Consider the following 21,202-nt stretch of genomic DNA (forward strand, 5'->3'; position numbering starts at 1 on the left):
AGGAATTGACAAGGTAGATAGAGATATACTTGAGGTTTAAAACTGGGAGGAAGGAGGTATAGGTGGGCCTCAGAGACGATAAGAAGTATTTCTTTATTCTTAGATTGATAAGAGAAATGGAATAAACTAGACAAGGTAACAGTATGTATCGCCGGTATATGTCTCGACCCGGGTCTTTTCCAGATGTACACGTTGCAATGGCGGAAGCAAACCTCATATACAGCTTCAATAACAGATACGATAGGGTCCCTGAACCTAGGAGTCATTAAATATGGGTGGCGGGAGGTATATTAAAAGGCGGAGTGAAGAGCAGTGTGTGTGATACTCTGGAAACACAACTATGTGCTTGAAAGACCTTGAAGCACCGGCTCTCCATTTTAAGGAACCGGAAAAAATAGTGTAAATAAGAGTACATAATGTGCTGGGGGGGGGGGGCGCGCGCACACACACACACACACACACACACACACACACACACACACACACACACACACACACACACACACACACACTAACTAAACTAACGGTAGTAGTAGTCAGTCAATAAAAATCTTTATCCTTCCTACCCCCACCAACAATTACCAGGTATTCCCAGTTAGTCCAGTCCTGGGAAACAGGTTCTCCCACACTATCCCTCCTCCCCCCTCCCACTCAGCCCCCACCAGCCATTCCCGTTGTACACTATCTCTTACTGATGGTATGCCATTCCCTTACTTTGCTGGTATACCATTCCCTTTGATGGTATACCATTCCTTTTGATGGTATACCATTCCCTTACTTTGATGGTATACTATTCCCTTTCTTTGATGGTATATCAATCTCTTAATTTGATGGTATACCATTCTGTTTGGTATGCCACCATACTGGTGTAGGTGTGGTGAAGGGAGGGTGGTGATAGTGAGGTTGGTGTAAGTGGTGATAAAGGGAGGCTGGTGTATAGTAGCTGTGTGTGTGTGTGTGTGTGTGTGTGTGTGTGTGTGTGTGTGTGTGTGTGTGTGTGTGTGTGTGTGTGTGTGTGTGTGTGCGCGCGCGCGCGCGCGAGTGAGTAAGGAGTGTGGCACTCTGGCGGGTGACAATCTCCGCGTGCCTGCACCACTGAATCACTCTCTCATTCACAGCTTCTTAACCCTGAGGCCACCGCTGTGACCGGGTAGGCGGGGGCCTTCATGACATGTTTAGATTTGCTCTTAACACTCACACCACGGATAAGAATAGATAAGAGAAGGCCGTATGTGTCAGTGGCCCAGAAGGGGGGCGGACGGAAGCGCGCACGCGCGCAAGCACACACACACACACACACACACACACACACACACACACACACACACACACACACACACACACACCAAAGTACACAGTTTGGTTTGCGTGAAGGGTGACACTGTAGTGACTTACACGTCTTGCTTGATGTACCCAGCGTGCACGTACATACTTCCTCGTGCTCCTTCCTTGTCATCTAGCTTGAACCGTACGTGTACTTGCATTGTTAACTTCAAGTATGTTGCCAGGGTAATCCTTGGTAACATAGTGTAGCGTAAACCGCTACTGTAGCAAAAAGTGGAAGTAGCAAACTAGTATTATCTGATGGTCTGGTGCTTAGCTGGTGATGTGGCCAGGTTGACCCCCTTCCTCCCCAACCCTACGCCCACGTCTACCGCCCACCACCGGAAGTTTGGAATACCTTGCGTTACATGATAGCCACTCTGAGAAGAGCAGCAGTGGCTGTTTCTGGAATGTTCTAGGTGGCAGATTGCCAGTGTCAGTACCACCCATTAAATTGAATTTTTATTTCTTGTTCGCACATTCTTCCTTTATATGCTCACTTATGTATTTACTTTCCCTACAGCGTGTTTATATGAGAATAAATTCTTATTAAAAACTCTTAGTGAATGACGCATGAGTAAGTATAGAAAAACTTCAAATAATTAAAGTGTAGTTAGTGTACATATCTGTGAGAAACACTGTAGATAGCAGGTTGAGAGTGTAGCTTGTGTGTAGAGCTACCTCAGTAGTACCGTGCAAACTATGCTGTGGCCTGGTCTACCTACTTTACCGTGACGTGTTAGTGGTCAGGTGTTCGCTAGAAGAGCGAGTGGCCGTGACCACCAGTCGTGGTGTTAGTGGCCGGGCCATGCAGGACTCACGTCATGCCACGCAGGAAGACACTGCTGCCATGACGGGTGCAGCCGCTACGCTAACCATGGAGCCGGAGACCCAGGCACAAGCACAACTGCAGTCCAAGAGCGAGCTCTCACCCACACCCGTAGTGACCCAACCCTCTCCAACACAAGTTTCTGAGGAAACCTCAGTCTCTAGTGATGTATGCAGTATTCACATCAAGATGGCTACTTCGCTTCCACCTCCGCCGGCGGAAGGTGAGACTACAGGTGAGAGACAACCCCCTCACCCACCGCAACCTCTTCGGCTTGACCTGCCCAGTGATCCATGCAGTCATGTGAAAATGGCACTCACCTCCCCGCCACCTTCACCAGCACCACAAGCGGAAGGTGAGACTACAGTTGAGCCACAACCCCTACATCCATTACCTCTTCAGCTTGACCTGCCTCTACATCACACTCGAACAAATGGAATAGAAAAAGTCTCTCCTAAGGAAGCAAATGATAAATCCACACCGGTGACACAACCCCAGCCAGTAAGTGGCCAGGAACCGGCGACACAGCCCCAGCCAGAAAGTGGCCAGGATCTGCCTGGTAGCTCTCCTATTGCAGGCCCTCAACCAAGCCCGTCCTTGAGTCCTGCGAAACAGTCACCTCAAGACGCACCCCCTAGGCCACCATCACACCAAAATCCCAGACGCGCACCTCACAACCCTTTACCTCGACCACCAGGTCATGGCCCACAACAGATGCGACACCCACCTCCTCAGGGCTCACTGATGGGGCGACCTGTGTTCCATGGCACTTCTCTGGGGCAACCAATGCACCAGATCCCACCTATGATCCCTCCACCACGTCACTTTCCAAGAGTGGGGCATGTACCATCCTTTCCAAGTCACATGGTAGTGATGCCACCCCAACAAGTTTCTTCAGTGCCACAGCAATTTCCTCAGAGACCTCTTGGTCCTCGGCCAGGACCATCGCGGTACCAGGGCGCACACGAAGCACAACCTTCTCAAGAGAAAAGTGAAGCTAGTTCCCAGCGTTTCCAGCACGAAGCTGCATCTGGTGAAGACCCAGGTTATAAGGAAGAAGAGACGGCATATCAGGAAGGCGCAGCTTACCAGGGTGAGGAAGCCTCAGCTTATATGGGGCAGGTGCGTCCTACACGACGCCAACCTGGCACACTACGCATTTCCAAGTGGGTTAACCCAATCCCTCCTGATCCTGATGATGGTAAGTAACTCTACACTTATTGTTTTGTTTTCCCGAAGTAGCTCTTTCCCAGAAATTCCCTTCTATCTCTTTCTGTACGCTCATTGATGTAATGTTGGGGTGGATTCTCTGCTCCTGACCCAGCGTCTTGAATTACTTTTGATTAGCCTTACTGATTATTGGCCTATTATTGAAACAGGAAATCGAATTTGTTAATTCCCATTCATCTCATTCCAATTTTCTATCACTTCAAGAATAAAAAAGTACTTTCTAGCATCCCTAAGAATCATGTGTGTTTTGAGCTTCCACCCGTCCTTCAGTCCCTAGCCCTTACAGCTCAAATAGTCTTTCATTGTCTTCATGAACAAGTCATCTTAAATTATAGGCGTTGTTATCATGCTTTCCCTAGTCGTCGTCCTTTGCCAAGGTCGTCAGGTTCAGTTCCTTCAACTTCGCCTTAGAGTGCATTCCTCTCGGTTCCGGGACAGATATATTTGCAAAATTCAACCTTTTAAGAGTTTCTGCTCATGTTTGCCCAGGTGGGGACTCTACACTGTAACTATGTACTTGATAATTGGCCTAGCATGTATTGTATATAAAAATCCTAAAGGACTCCTCAGGTTCCTAAGTGTTTTGAGGTTTGCTGGTGCTTCATATGCCGCTGATGTGCGTCTCCGGCGAGGTTTGTGATGTTAATCTCCAGATACTTTTAATGGTATGTGCAGATTTTTACCTGGGTTGGACTCTGTTGTTGATCTTCTGTCCAATCCACGTAAAATTACATTTGTTTGACAATTATCAGGATTTTTTTTTTTTGGACTGTGAATGCAGTCTCTCCATGTCTTCTTGTATGGAGCCCTCTCTTGTTCTTGTCTCAGTCAATAATTTTACATAGTCAGGATGTTTGGTGTCGAATGATTACATGCACTAGAGGAAAAGTCCACCCATACCACCCATAAGTCTGTCTTTGTGACTTGTCAGAAAATATCAAAGATTTTCTGTCTCAAAATCTGTATTGTGTTTCTCTGAACAGTCCTCTTTATCAGGTGCTCCAATATCACTCTTCATTCAATATTCTACAAAGTGTTTGATAAAATGCATGTCCATTATATCTGTTTAGCGTTCAGTGACCTATCGGTGTCCCTTTTTATTTATAGGTACCACACTTGCCTCTTTCTCAGTTTTCTGGCAGCTTCCGTGTTTTAATCAATTGGTTGAAAATCCACGCTATGGGATCAAACATTGTTTCCTCTCTCAGTACTCGTGGTGGATAAGTTGTCGGCTCTCATTGATTATATGTATGTCAAGTTTCTTTTATGGTTTCATGACTTTTTCTGTGGCTGTCATAGTTTGTGAAAGCTCGATCTTTCCTCAACCTTATCACTCTAACTTTGCTAATCCTCCTCCTTATGTGGCAGTGGGGTAACTAGACTTCTCTTTTGCCCTTTGTTCTTATATCATTTTTGAAGACATTACAGTTTCCTTCGTATTCTTGTATGTTCGCTGAGAGCTGTTCTGCTTATTTCCTTTTTTGTATCTATTATTATTATTGTTTACCATTCCGTTTCTGTTCCCATTGTATTCCTTTCAATAAATTCCTCATATATTCTTAATCTTTTATTATAATCTTGTTTCCTGTTTGTCTTTCCTTCCATTTTCTCTCGAGGAGGTTCCTTGATGCTGATGCGGGACTCTTGATATGAGGAATTGGACCTGATTCTCTTGGATGGAATCTGTTTTCCATTCCCCAAGTGATGAATGACCAATACGGGGTTAGCGTTCTTCAAATCCATTTCCACTAAGTACTGTACAGTAGGGTGGGTGGCTTGGACATAGTGGTTCACTATAGGTGATTTATGTGCTATGTAGTTGAAGGTAAATTCATGCCGGCTTATTTTCTTCTCTCATTCTTGTTTCCTTTACATAATGAATTACATTTTTTTCATGTCTGTCTTCATTAATTTTGTTCTCCAGGTTTCTGGTCACATGTAGGGGTCCCGGTTCTAAAGGGTCAGTTTCCCTTTGCTTAAAATCTTAAAAAGTCAATTAACTTTTTTTTCTTCTTTCGGTTTCTGCTTCCATATCCAGTATGTGAATCCTTGTAGAAGAAAACAATTTGCAGGTAAAACTTTTATTTTAAAGATGTTTCACCCAAACAGTGATTTTGATAGTCAATACATGACGCATGCAACATGACAATGTATATACAAAAAAGGTGAGGTTATTGTAGCCGTAATCAAGTACTGGATGACGAGATGGTGTCGTTCTCATGTTGCACAACGTGTTTTGGAGAATTTTTCAGATAAGTTTACTTAGAGGTTTTGCAATGCCTCTTGGTTCTGTTTGTTGGTATTGTAAGTCTCTATGTATATGCAGCCTCCAAACACCGTCATTAGGTGTGCCTGTTTTATTACCTGTGAATGATGCCAGCATTATTCTTGTTGTGCCTAGAAAGTGTATTCGTGTTCCAGGAGTGTGTGTGTGAAGGCTTCGTGCACACACAACTAGCATAACCCGAACCAACATGGTTTTAGAGCAGGACTATCATACCTGCTGAACCATTGCGACAGAATTACGGAGGCATTGGAAGAAGGCGAAAACGAAGATGTGATTTACACAGATTTTGCAAAGGCGTTTGACAAATGCGATCATGGAATGATAGCCCCCAAAATGAGGGCCGTGGACATTACGGGGAAGGTAGGCAGATGGATTTTCGAGTTCCTAACACACACAACACAAGTAGTAGTAAACAGAACAAGATCCAGCATCAGCGAGGTCAGAAGCTCAGTGCCTCAAGGCACTCTCCAGGCACCTCTGCTGTTCCTCATCCTCATAGCAGACATAGATAAAAACACCCGTTCCACTTCATTCATTCATTCATTCATTAAAGATTTGCCGGTACTTCCGGCCCGGGTCTTCTCCAGATGGTGACCCGGCGTCCGTTCCACTTTTATATCATTTGCAGACACTAAGCATGAAAGTCACTACGGTAGAGGACACGGAAAAATTACAGGAAGACATAAGCAGGGTTTTCCAGTGGGCAGTGGAGAACAACATGACGTTCAGTGGTGATAAGTTCCAGCTGCTTAGGTATGGAAAGAATGAAGAACTCAAAAGGAAAACTATATACAAAACTCAAGAGGGTCACCAAATATAACGAAAGGAACACGTAAAAGACTTAGGAATAATTGTCAGCTGACCTTTTATTTTTTTAAGGAACATAAGACGAAGATCACGACAGCCAGGAAGATGACTGCGTGGGTATTGAGAACTTTCAAAATAAGGGAAATAATGCCGATGGTGACACTCTTCAGATCGCTAGTGCTCCCTCACTTAGAATATTGCTCAGTGCTGACGGCCCCGTTCAAAGCAGGAGAAATATCCGAGCTGGAACAAATACAGAGATCGTTTACGGTTCGCATTGAACCAGTAAAGCACCTAAATTACTGGGAACGCCTTCAAGTCTTGAATATGTACTCATTGGAGCGGAAGAGAGAGAGAGAGATACATGATAATATATACCTGGAAAGTACTCGAGGGCCTGGTTCCAAATCTGCACACTGCCATAACAACATACTGGAGTGAGAGATATGGGAGGAAGTGTAAAATAAACCCAGTGAGGAGCAGGGCTACGGTGGGGACAATAAGCGAACACTATCAACATCCGGGATCCCAGACTATTCAGAAGATATCAGAAACACGGCTGGAACAAGTGTAGAAGCCTTTAAGAGGAAACTGGACAAGTATCTTCACCAGGTGCCAGATCATCCAGGCTGTGATGGATATGTGGGGCAGCGGGCCTCCAGCAGCAACAATCTGGTTGACCATGCAAGCACCAGACGAGCCTGGCCCATGGCCGGGCTCCGAGAGTAGTTAAACTTTAGAAACTCTTCAAAGATATATCAAAGGTAAGTCTCATCAGTGTATGCGCCACACCCACCACCGGGAATTCAATAGACACCAACTTCAGTATAGTCTCATAATGTTCCGAATAGCTTAATTATGAGGTGGGAACTGCAGTGTTGATGTCACTCTTGTGGATAGTATTGGACATTTGTTTTTCCACGTTATCATTTGGAAGGAAGAGTTAATAATGAAGCTCAGTGAGAAGTTTACTTTATATAACTGATGCCTGAACCTGATCTTCATATTTTTTAAAAAATCTGTCACCAGCAGCCTTGTCAGTTTCTCTTAATATTTTGTATGCCATAGCCCTATCTTCCCTTATCCTTCTCATATTTTTATTTTCTTCAACCTCTCCTCATAGTAAATTCCTCTTAGTTGTGAGGCTAGTCTGGTTGCATACATTTGTAACTCGTTTCTACACATGCTTGATCAGATGGGGGATGCTCACTGATGTCTCTTAATAATGGGTCTGCTTGAAGGTGATTCTATTGCGAGGTCTCGGCCCCCGTCGCCCGGTTGCAAAAATAATTGATATATGAAATTTAGACATTCTTTATTATAACTGATGTGCGGGTTGGAAGTCTTCCATATGCCACTGATACAATAATTTTATATAGCAGTATGTGTATTGAGATATTAACCTTCCAAATCTTTTTCTCTCACTGGTATTTACAGCTTCTCCTATGTTGTATCCTTTCTAGTCTTCTCTATATTCTTCAGTCTTTGACCTTTCATTTATTTGGGTTTGACTCCAACAGACACTTTTTGATTAGGTTTTTATGAATCATTTATCTGTTCCCTTTTTTTTAAAACCCTCGTTAATTGCAAGTAGATAATTTATACACAGGAATAGTAGCAGTCCCAGTATTAATCCTTGTAGGAGGACCCCACTCATTAATCACTTATTTGTATTGATAAGTACTAAATTTAAAACTCAGTTGCTAGTTCTTGGTTCTGTCGTATGTTTTGAAATATATGATGACTGCCTCCACTATCTGGCATTGTAACACCTCAACAGCACCGTCTTCTAACTTAAGAAGTATTCTCTTCTTATTTAAATTCTCTTCTTTTTGTTATCTTTCTCATTGTATAATGTGTGTAGTACTCCAAATTATCTTGGACATTATAACCTCGTCTCCACCAGTGTTGTGAGGTTCTGTTCCTTTAGTCTTTTCTCATAGCTCATGCCTTCAATCTCGGAGGAAGGACAATCTGGTCATGAACCTATGTAATTTGTTCAAGTTAATGTGTTTGATAAGTATAGTTAAGTAAATATAATTGTACGCGAGTCGCAAAGTTTTCAAGACTACAGATTTTAGAGCAGAATTCGAACCCGTATGTCTTGGCACCATAAATAGTAAACATTGTTTTTTACTGATTAGCACCCTACTTCCTGGGTTGCCTACTACTTAGACTCCCTAAGTAATGGTATTTGTGTTGCAGTTGCATAGAGAGTATAGTACCAAATTTATTTTGCCAGACAATTTGAAACACTGGTATGAAAATTTATAGTTGAGAAATGTATTTAGGAGAGGGCTCCATGCTGGCACTACATACACGAATATTTATTTTCCGTATGTTGTGTACAAGTTCTAAAATTATAAATACTCACGTTACACATGATGCCTGAAGAGATAAGTTCGGTGTGATATCTTTTGTTGCTGCTTGTACATGATACTTTCTTCGTTACTTTCTACTTATCATTAACGTCATAATAGGCGGGTTACAAACCATTCTTGCAAAAAAAAATTTTTTTTGGTTAAGATTGACTTTTCATCTTTAATTAAACAGTTGGTGTAGTGTGAAAAAATCGATTCTTTCCCAAATGTTCTATTTTTTTTATTAAATTTTATTTATAAACAAACATGGTATGATTGTTAGTGTTCTAGTTTGTACTTAACACTACTTGTCCTCTTTGTTTATAACTGATGCAGCATTGTCTTCTCTGGTATATCTTCCAGCTTTTATCTTCCATCACTGCTATAAGCTTTTGTCTTCCATCACTGTTACAAGATTTGTGTTCCATCACTGTTACAAGATTTTTGTCTTTTATCACTGTTACAAGATTTTTGTCTTTTATCACTGTTACAAGATTTTTGTCTTTTATCACTGTTACAAGATTTTTGTCTTTCATCACTGGTACAAGATTTTTGTCTTCCATTACTGCTACAAGACTTTTGTCTTTCATCACTGTTACAAGATTTTTGTCTTTCATCACTGTTATAAGATTTTTGTCTTTCATCACTGTTACAAGATTTTTGTCTTCCATTACTGTTACAAGATTTTTGTCTTTCATCACTGTTACAAGATTTTTGTCTTCCATCATTGTTACAAGATTTTTGTCTTCCATCACTGGTACAAGATTTTTGTCTTCCATCACTGGTACAAGATTTTTGTCTTCCATCACTGGTACAAGATTTTTGTCTTCTATCACTGGTACAGGATTTGTCTTCCTGTTGTTTGGTATATCTTTCATAAATAGCACAAGATTTTGTCTGGCATATCGCTGATAATTGGTACAAGGGTGTCTTTTTAAATCTGGTATATCTTTTATCAGTGGTATAACATTGTCTAGTGTCTCTCCCGTCTCTATTGTTCAGAGCAGTACAACACGAGGTATCTTCCTGTTGTCTGGTATCTCTTCTTCAACGTTTAAACTGGTAGTACACTGTTGTCTGGCAGCATCTCTCCTCAATAAGTTGTTTTCGTGTGTAAGTAACTTACTGAGAACTGTTTTCTTTATCCAAGAGTGTATCTTGTCTAAGACTTCTTACATTTGCTCTATGCAACTTTCTCAGGTGTCTTAGTATTTCTTATTTCCTAAGTGGAAATAAGAAATAATAAGACAAAACTTTCTCCCCGCTTTCCTATTCACACGTATGCATGCCTGGTTTTCCTGCGTAGAATGGTAGGCAGCACCCACGAAGGAAGGTATTGTCATCTTTTAAAGGGGGTAGTTGAAACTAGTAAGAATCGTTTAAGTTTTTGTATTGAAAGCTCAGAAGAGCATGAGGATCGTATCCTAGAAGTGCCATCAAGATTGCCTAAAAAATTAATAATTACGCAAAATTAGGAATACCAAAAGTGTTTTAGGTGAGTGTATAGGATCAAGTGAAGCCAAAGGCAAGAGTACGCAATTACTATTTATTTATTTATTCATTTAGGGTAAAGAACAAAACAAGATTTCAGAAAAAATTGAAAGGATAAAGCAAGTTCCTACTTTTGTCTTTGCAGTAACAACAGTCGGGCTTCACTTGATCCTGTGCACTCGCCTAAACACTTTTGGTATTACCAGTTTTATGTTAACGTGTCATTAGTGTCGCCAAAACGAAAAAAAAATTGTTTCAGGCAGTCTTCATGGAAATTCTAAGATACTATCCTCGTGCTCTTCTGAACTTTCAGTACAAAAAAATCAAACGATTCTGACTATTGCCCAAGTTGCTAGTCTCACCCAACCCCCTAAAGAGGAGTGTGAAGCACTTTGTAGGAATGCTCGTCTTTTCTGCCTTGAACTTGTAAGATGACAAGTAGTTTCTACAAACTTATATTTACTGCCAGTATACATTTGTTTTCACTTTCTTTTGGTTTCATTTTCCACTGTGTGTACTTGGTCTTTTCTCTCACCATTCAGTTATCTGTGCTTGTTCAATGATGAAGAATAAAGTCAACTCCGTGGCTGGAACAGTTCACCAATAATCCGCACATAGGAACCCTATGTCGACGTTTCAAGTCACTCAAGTATTATACGCCTTCTGGTCTTTTCTTAATCCAGTTGTGACTTGACACTGGTCCAGGACTGAGCGAAACGTCGTCATAAGGTTCCTATCCTAAGTGCAAGTTTTTGGTTACTTTCTCTATGCTCTCGCCATTTTTTATCAAATTTTCTTCCTTTAATGAAATTGTGTTAATTTTGGTTTAGGGCTTTTGATCCATGGAATTGGAGCTACCAGCCCCCTTGCCTGAAACCTGATGGCCTCTCATGCCCCAGATGTTATGGCCCCATGAGTTTAGCGCTTCTCCATGAATATAATAATTGTACTTTCATGCTTCCGTTCTTTGCTATATATACTTCTGTGTACTTGTCATTTATTTTTTTGTTTCCTCCTTGCTCTTATTCTTCATTTTTTTACATTCTTGGTTAAACCATTGAGTACCTTGTGCATTTTTCTTTCCTCTCTTTTGGTGGAAATGAATGTGAGTCATTTGCCAGCACCTCAGTGTTAAGAGGCACACAAGTTCCCCATCTTCTAATAATATGTTCATTTTTCCACTATAATCTACCTTGTCTATAATACTATCGCTTTGCTCAGACCTCTGCAACACAATTGTCCTCAAAGATTTGTTAAGTTATACCATGAATTAAGGAAAGATCCTGGACTTCACCTTAGGAAACAGACAAAACAAATGTGATAGTAATTATGGGCAAGGTAGAACATGTTATTAGAAGATGGGGTAACTTAGGTGCCTCTTAAGGTATCGTGGTGTTTTTTTTAGTCAGGCAGGAGAAAACTCTCATGACGTAGGTGTCAGATAACCACTGAATGATTAAGCTCTGTCTGGTGTATTACTACACTGGGTATTAGTGATTAAGTACGGACGTCTAGGTGACTATAAATAAGAAGCGCGTCTGTCTGGCGCTCAGCAAATGGAAGATCGAGCCTTCACAACGTCTTGCGCTGAACTACCTACATGATTAAGTACCTGCTGGCTTAGCGCTCCTGTATACCCATGGCTAAGCGTCGGCTGGCATGCAGGAGGGACGTGCTTTCTACACCATTTAAAAAGAGAATCTCCATGTGGTGTTCTAGGGTATACAGTGGAACCTCGGCTTAAGAGTGCCCCAACGTGCGAGTTTTTCAAGATACGAGCAGTCGGTTTGGTTGATTTTTTTTTTTCCAGATGCAAGCGCAATTCAAGATGTGAGTGGGCCTCAGGGTAGGTTTCTTGACGCTGGTGAGGGGCTCTTGCACTTGATATAGGGAATTGGATCTCATTTGTTTGTTGAACTATCTTATTGAAACTTGGGCAATGCATGATGAAAAGATGCTTCTTAATGTACACCAAAATTGAAAGAAATCGGACCATAAATAACGGAGTTCACTTCTCAGTCATTAGCTGCCTCTTAGCGTATATTTTTGTGTGGTTTTTATGGCTGTATTCTCTTTTTTTTTGTCTCATTTGATAGAATGGAATATATATTACAGAAATAGTTATGATTGTGATTGGTTTCATGATGAAAGGTACCTTGAAATTGAGCTCAAAGTAGCAGAAATGTTCGATTCTTTGGCGATGTTCAAGAGTAAACAAATGACGTCACTCTCCAATACCTGTCCGACTGGCCATTCCAATATGCAGTCATGAATGGGTTGACATTATTTATACAATTATTACAATAATGCAGTAGTCTGTATAACAGTAAATCTTCTATTTTTGGTGTGAATAAAAATTCGAAATGGTAAGCAAGAGTATTATAATACATACTAACAAATAATGTGTATAATATAGTTATATAAATTATTATAAGAATACGTACGTACTAATTAATAATAATACGTATAATAGTATAATAAAGTATAATAATACATGTACAATAACGTACTATAATAATTATAATTAAAGACGGCCTTGGAAGGTCATCACTAGATGGCAGTGAATACCACAACAATGCGGGAGTGGTTATGGCCGCCTCCACCTGTCACATAATGACATTTTATTCATTCTAGAATGTATATCAGGCTTCTATGTTATTTATATTGTTTGTCATATTAGATGAATTTTAATAGATAAATAAGTTGTAGAGTTGATATTAGCGAAATATTGAAGGAGTATTTTGTCCTGTCTCCAAACAAACTCTCGTCCGCCGTCGGCACCCCTTGTAGTCACATACATAATGACGTTTTATTCATTCTAGAGTATATATCGGGCTTCTGTTATATTGTTTATGATATATTAGATGAATTTTGATAGATAAGCTATATAACTGCTATTAGCGAAATATTGAAGTATTTTGTCGTGCCTCCTGAGAACCGGAACAGATTAATTGCATTTCAGTTAATTTAAATGAGGAAAATTGACTCAGCATAAGAGCAAATCTGGATAAAATCTGGATACGAGAAAGTTCACGGAACGTATTAAACTCGTAAGTAGAGGTTCCACTGTAGTTACAGTAGTTCGTTGTGGCTTGCAGTAGTACAAACCATCTCTGTGTTCAACTCAGTGTTTCATCTTGTGTAAACAAGCTTTCTCATCTTGTTTCCTCTTTACTTTCCCTTCAGTTCCATTGTCACTATGTACTGTAATGTCAGTATTCAGCTTATAAAAAAATTGCCTGATCCCCTTACTGGGATGCCTTGAAGCCAGTGAGCTCTTGATCCAAGGAACTTGACTAATCTGCCTATTCTTATGATTGAACCTGAATGCTTCCTGTTTCCCAGGCTCAGTATGACGCCTATGGGTTTAGCGCTTCTCCATTATTAATATAAAAATTTGATGCTGGAGTCATTCTGGGTGAATGTCAAGTGTAGTAAAACCTGTTATTATATGATTTTTTTTTATCGTCCATTAGTATATGCGCACTTGTGTGTACTCACTACATTGATTGTTATTAACGTCTGTTTTCCAGCCTCCTGAACTCCATCATACCCAAGTTTACATTATTCTAATTTTTTTGAACCATCCTGAAGTAAAGAAACACTCCATTTCGTCAAGTGTTTTCAGGTGCCAACTACGTTCCCTTAAAAGTGATTTTGTTCTAATCATGAAGATCTTAATCATTCTCAGCTTCGTCTGATGCATTCCTCTCAGTTATAGTACTACTATTTTGTTTGAAAACATTTAGATTTCAGATGTTAGTCTGCACGCTGAGGCCACGTACTTGATTTAATATATTTAGTGAGTTGTGGATAAATACATGAATGTTTTGAGATTCGCTAGTCTTACATATGTTGATGTTATTCAGTTTGTACCTCTCGTCATGTGCTTGGTGTGACACCAACTACCATATCTTTTTATTTCATTGATATTCGCACATTCTTAATTGCTAGGTTGTACTCTACTATTGTCTACATGACTTTGCATTTGTTTAGGGTGAACTTCAAACTTCAATTGTCGATGGTTGTGGAGGAGTACTGGAACGTGGGACAGTCACCCTATAAACCTCTGCAACATAATTGTCCTCCAAGATTTAAGTTATACCTTGGATCAAGGAAAGATCCTAGACTTTGCCTTACGAAACAGACAAAGCAAATGTGATAGTAACTATGGACAAGGTAGAATATAGTGGAAAAATTAACATGGTATTAGAAGACGGGTGGGGGGGAGGAGGATGAACTTACGTGCCTTTTTATATGGTCATTTACTTTCTCGTATGTTTGTTCAGTCATGAATGATTGTCAATGATGTTATGCTTCTCCTTCCCGGCCCGTTCCTCCCGACCATCCTACCTACATTTTTCTTCCGCAGCCTCATTACTGCGCCGAATATGACACGAAAATATAGCAAGATGTTGTTCACACAATGTAGATGTATTACTGAATACATTAGCAACATATTGCTAATGTATCTAATTTTGTTTAACAGGAAATGTCCTTCATCTTGTACGCCGAAAAGAAAAAAATCACTCGTATCCAATGGAGTTGCTTGGTTATTTTAATAATTTATATCACTGGATTTATAAGATAGGTGCTTTAGTTGTGACGCCACGTGATGGTTGTTACCTGATAGAGGCTGATACTTGTGCAAGCTTTTGCTTGGTGTAGGCGAGTGTGGATTGTGTAGGCGTGGTTGGTAGTGTGATGGTTGTTATGGGCTACAGGCTGCTACCCGAGTATATGTAGTGTTTTATGAGCTCTTGTGTAGGTGGAGGTGAGAGTGGAGTGTGTAGGCGTGGGTGGTGCCGGGACAAGGTGTCAGGCTGTTGTAGCGCTGTAGTAAAGGTCACCCATGATTACACCACACATTGTGTGTGGGCTCTCTCTGAGGCAGGTGCAGTGTGCGTGGAATTATTTATTTGAAATAAACTGTTTTGAGTTTGTCGGGGTTGAACTCCAGCCCTTGGGATTTATTTATTAGCATGAAGTACATCTATTTTTTTATGTTCTAACCTCCATTGGAAGTAGGTTCTTTGTTGTTTGTAACTCTACTGCATATCTGATGGTTCCAAAGATCGCCTCCGCGGCTCGGTAGTAAACCACGTTTTATAATGGACATGTTTACGTGCCCTATGACTAAAATTGTTGAACCCATTCCCAGCATCCTGAAATGGCTGGGGTAACTATCGTAATCCTCAGTGGCGGAGCTGCAAATGTTCAAGAAAAAGATGCCAAAAAATACGATGGCAGTGGAGAGTAAAATTCAGATGTGTACGAGCAGATTTAAAGATTCTGTGTAAAATGGTGTGTGATTTTTATTCCCGTTAAATCACATTTAATAAATTTCACTTTACCTCTTCTGAATGGCTTCAGTATTTAATGACTGGGGCATCTTAGAGTAAGGATAGTACCTATTAAGCTTCATTTACGCGCAGGCAAATTTGTTGACGTAAAACTTGGAATCGTTGAAATCCATGCCACTGGTGTGGTTGTTTCTTGAAGACTAGGCTCACGCTGCCTTTGGCTGGCATAATTTCCAGTTTGCCAATTTTATTGAATAAATAGTGATATTCATTTTTAATTCAATTACGAATGATTTTTCTGATCGGCTTCCAAATATTGTTGATGCAGTTTGAAATTTTATCGAAATAGATAAAAAAATTTGAATCAGATCAATTACTGAAGACTGCCTCTTTTTGGTTCACTTGACACTTTTATCATCGGTGGCCAGTATTAAGACACAGCTTGTCACTCACTCAGAGATGTGTAAATTTTAATTTGTCGATTTTATTAAGCAAATTGTTAACCATATCATAACTAGTGAATGCCTCTTCTGATCAACTTCAAACCTTGAATGGCTGTGTAATTTAATGAGAAGCATTTTTTTTTAAATTAATTCCGAGTTGTGTGGGTGCCAATTTGTCAATATCAAAATAAAGAAAATATTTTTCTTATAGGATTATATATGATTTTAAATACAATGTAAATTTGAAAAGTAAACTGGAAATTTCCTCGTATTTATGATTTTTTTTTTTTTAACTGTGGAAGACTTTCCTATTTTTCCCAACATTTTAGTTGGATTTATCAGATATTTTCGTTTATTACTAGAGAACATTTTATTCGATTACCTTCAAAATTTCAAGGCAAGTGTAATGCATCTTAGGCAAGAATCATGAGACTGCATGCGAGGGCGACTTATGCACATAGGTACAGTATTTGTCAGGTAACAGGACAAGTGTTTCCTGACTCGAGTCTGAGTCACATGATGATCCACAGCTGGAACTTTTGCTCAGCTGACCGAGGCCTTCCGGTTCACCTCTTTAAAAATCATGATTATGATTATAATCATTATTCACCTAATACTATTACATAGCTCAATCCCATATTTTTATTTCCGTGTTATTACCGGAGAAAGACTAGGCTGATCGCCCATTTTGTCAATTTTAACCTCGAAATAGTATTTTACCTTATTGCATTAATTTTCTCCTGATGCTGATGATGGGCTCTTGATCCAAGGAACTGGACTTATCATCCCCTTGCTTGGATTTAATCTGAATGCCTCTCATTCCACAGGCGCTATATGTCCCCTACAGGTTTAGCGCTTTCTTTTGCATTAAAATATAACAGTTGTAAGCAGAATCAGTCTTCAGTATCTGATACATCATAAGAAATTAATGGATCGTTTCGTGGGTTTAGGCTGTAAAGGCACAAATTTTGTTGGATTCTGTGCAGCAGTTGGAAATACCATAAATTCTATATTGCATCTTCTTCACATAATTATCAGAATTTCTTGATGTCAGGTCGTAAAAGTTATCATGTGCCAGTTTAATTAATTAAATAGGTTTCTGTGGAATAATTGGCGAATATCTCTTATGATCAGAAATAAATCAGTATTTGACTTTATTGGGTTATCCCGAGTTAAATAAACTTATTCATCTCGATCACAATGTGTGTGTACCTTGTCTGAATGTCTTCAGTATTTAATGGCTGATTTGTCTTACGGCCAGGATAGCACCCATTTAGTTTGTGTGTGAGCACAATATTGAAAAGACGCGTTTTATAGTATTTTTAAATTTCTTAAGTTGAGTATAACCTTAAATACTGCACAGCGTGATGATAGAGCCGTCCATCTGTCAGCCACAGTTTCCTCATACCATAAGAACAAGCAATAAGGAGCACTACAACAGACCCTAGTCACACTCGCCCACACCCACTCATGTACTTGTTTGACTTTTAAAGCTGCTGGAGGTTTTAACTTCAATGACTCTACTCAGGGAGGGAGGTAGTAGAGCACTAGCTAAAAATTACGAACCAGTAGCCCTAACTTCTCACATAAAAATCTTTGAAAAAAATGATGAGACGGCAGATTACAAATTTCAAGGACCAACACGACCAGCATAACCCGAACCAGCATGGTTTTAGAGCAAGACGATCATGCCTGTCACAGCTGCTGAACCATTATTACAGAATTACAGAGGCATTGGAAGAACAAAACGCAGATGTGATTTACATAGATTTTGCAAAGGCGTTTGACAAATGCGATCACGGAGTGATAACGCACAAAATGAGGGCCGTGGACATTACGGGGAAGGTAGGCAGATGGATTTTCGGGTTCCTAACACGCACAACACAATAGTAAACAGAGCAAGATCCAGCATCAGCGAGGTCAAAAGCTCAGTACCCCAAGGTACTGTCCTGGCACCTCTACTGTTTCTCATCCTCATAGCAGACATAGATAAAAACACCCGGCACACTTTTGTATCATTTGCAGATAACGCTAAAATAAGCATGAAAGTCACTATCAGTGGAAGACACTGAAAAATTACAGGAAGACATAAGCAGGGTTTTCTAGTGGGCAGTGGAGAACAACATGACGTTCAGTGGTGATAAGTTCCAGCTGCTTAGGTATGAAAAGAATGAAGAACTCAAAAGAAACACTATATACAAAACTCAAGAGGGTCACCAAATAGAACGAAAGGAACACGTAAAAGACCTGGGAATAATTATGTCAGCTGACCTTTTTTTTTTAAGGAACATAAGACAAAGATCACGACAGCCAGATCTGTTTGTGACTTGAAAAAGCCCACTGTGTGGGCGAAACGTTGTCAGTAAAGGATCACATTATACTGCATATATGTGTATATTTCCACGGGAGTAACTTCTTAGGTAGCTTTGGGTAGAGGTGGTTTTGATAAGGACTTGCCTTATATGGGCCAGTAGGCCTTCTGCAGTGTTCCTACATTCTTATGTTCTTAAGATGATGGGTGTGGATATTGATAACTCAAAACAAAGGAAATAATGCCGATGGTGACACTCTTCAAATCGCTAGTGCTCCCTCATTTAGAATATTGCTCAGTCGTGACGGCCCCGTTCAAAGCAGGAGAAATACCAAACCTGGAACAAATACAGAGATCGTTTACGGTTCGCATTGAGCCAGTAAAGCACCTAAATTACTAGGAACGCCTTCAAGTCTTGAACATGTACTTATGTGGCCTGGGGTTAAAGCTTTCGCTTCACACGGCGAGGGCCAGAGTAGAAACATTGGACGTGTTTCTTTACACCTGTTGTCTGTGTTCCCCATCAGTAAAATGGGTACCTAGGTGTGGGTCGCATCCTGAGACACTGACCTAATTTGCCCGAAATATTCAGCATAACAAGTGGCTTTCTATATAGTAATATGTCATTGATGTCAGCTAGGCCTGTATATCATGTACATGTACTTGTAGTAAATAAAGATATTATTATTATTATTATTATTGGAGCGGAGGAGAGATACATGATAATATATACCTGGAAAGTACTCGAGGGCCTGGTCCCAAATCTACACACTGCCATAACATACTGGAGTGAGAGATATGGGAGGAAGTGTAAAATAAATCCAGTGAGGAGCAGGGCTACGGTGGGGACAATAAGGGAACACTGTATCAACATCCGGGGTCCCAGACTTTTCAACATCTTACCATAAGATATCAGAAACACGGCTGGAACAAGTGTAGAAGCCTTCAAGAGGAAACTGGACAAGTATCTTCACCAGGTGCCACATGAACCAGGCTGTGATGCGTATGTGGGGTAGCGGGCCTCCAGCAGCAACTGCCTGGTTGATGAGGCAAGCACCGGACAAGCCTGGCCCATGGCCGGGCTCCGAGAGTAGTTAAACTCTAGAAACTTCAAAGGTATATCAAAGGGCCTTTGTTCCTCATCCACAATTCTATTGCCAAACCAATGTTTTCCTATATCTTTTCTAAATTTATTTTTTTCCATGTTGAACACATTACTGCAAGTCCTGTCATGATTTTAGCACGTTTTTTTTAGCATGCTATTTACATTCCCTTTATTCCTGTTTTCCATCTACAAATCTCAGTCATATACCCCTCTAATTCTACGCCTTTCTAGAGAGTGCAGATTCAGTACCCTCAGTCTATCCTCATAGGAAAGATTTTTGATCCATGAGATTATCTTTGTCATCCTTCTCTGTACGTTTTCCAGCACATTTATGTATATTCTGTAATGCGTTAACCATACCTCGGATATACCTATGATGAGTTTCTAAAGTTTTTCTACTTCCACATGGCCATGGGCCAGGCTCGTCTCGTGCTTGCCTGGTCAACCAGGCTGTTGCTGCTGGTGGCCCGCTGCCCTACACATCCAGCACAGCCTGGTTGATCTGGCACCTGCTGAAGATACTTGACCAGTTTCCTCTGGTATCTTCTGATAACTTCTGGTAAGAAGAATAGTCTGGGGCCATGGACGTTGATACAGTGTTTGTTGCCTTATTGTACATGAATGGTATACAGTACCAACAAGATGAAAAATTAGACACATGTGCAACATCTGGGTATCTTTATTGTAGACGTTTCGCCATCCAGTGACTTTGTCAGTACAAATTCAAGGACATAATTGGAAGGCAGAAGAACTATATACAGAAGATAAGGTAATCAGTCCCTCAGCCTTGGAGTTAGTGTGAAGAGCACGGCTACTGGGTTTTGCTCTGTTACTACTATTATTTGTACTCTTTTTGTTAGGAACCCGAAAATACATCTGCTTACCTTCCCTGTAATGCCTATGGTCCTCACTTTGTGTGTAATTACCCCATCATCGCATTTGTAAAATGCCTTTGCAAAATCTGTTTATATTACCTCTGCATTTTGGTTTTCTTCCAGCTCCTTTGTAATTCTTTCATAGTGGTTCAGCATCTGTGATAGGCAAGATTGTCCCACTAAAACCGTGTTGATTTGAGTTATGCAGATTGTCCTCTACTACCTCCCTTATGCAGAGGAGCTATCTACACTTTCTAAGGTCTCTGGTATTTCACCTAGATCTAGGCTCTTTCTCCAAAGAATGCTGAGGGCTCGTGCTAGTGGTACTTCGCACTGTTTTGTAAATAGGCAGTTCCATGAATCTGGTTCAGGTACTGAGTGTGTGGGCATGTTTTCGGTTTCTATTTCGAATTTTATGAAAATAGTGTTAATGTCAGTTACTTGGTCTGCGTGGCCTTCCGATGGAATGAAAAAAAATCTGCTTTATCTACTCTGCTGTCATTTGGTGGGTTCGTGTTCAATATCAGTATATGAAGGGTCCAGTTCTACAGGTAGTTCTTACCTTGGATTTTGTATATGAATAGAAATATTTTGGTTTTCTTGCAATATCCTGTATGGCCTTTTATTCTCTTTGTGCTTCTTCCGTTTGGTACGACATCCTAGATTTTTGCTCTAAATCCTTGATCTCTCGGCCAAGGCTGTCTTATTTTCATTGTGACATGTTTGTTTTTAAGCAGTTCGGTAACTTGTTTTCTTTTGTACCATCTCCTACGCGCTCTTTCTATATCTGATCTAGGTTTCCACAATGGTACATATTTAATACAGACCTTGTATGCTT

The 21,202-nt window shown here is 40.4% G+C and overlaps 1 protein-coding gene across 2 annotated transcripts in view; it reads left to right on the forward strand.

Annotated features, from left to right (window-relative positions):
- The first annotated feature begins 1,873 nt into the window (after nt 1-1,873).
- The window catches only part of Pur-alpha (Purine-rich binding protein-alpha), a 358,677-nt gene continuing 339,348 nt past the window's right edge, over nt 1,874-21,202 (forward strand). Inside the window, exon 1 of one of the 2 annotated variants that reach the window (XM_070093372.1) lies at nt 1,874-3,353. In XM_070093372.1, the coding sequence (XP_069949473.1) occupies nt 2,132-3,353 (1,222 nt within the window). In that variant the 5' untranslated portion in view covers nt 1,874-2,131. The remainder of the gene's footprint in view (nt 3,354-21,202) is intronic. The other variant, XM_070093373.1, reaches the window with a different exon arrangement.

Source organism: Cherax quadricarinatus, chromosome 42 (genome assembly GCF_038502225.1).
Source record: "Cherax quadricarinatus isolate ZL_2023a chromosome 42, ASM3850222v1, whole genome shotgun sequence".
NCBI classification, from domain to species: Eukaryota; Metazoa; Arthropoda; class Malacostraca; order Decapoda; family Parastacidae; genus Cherax; species Cherax quadricarinatus.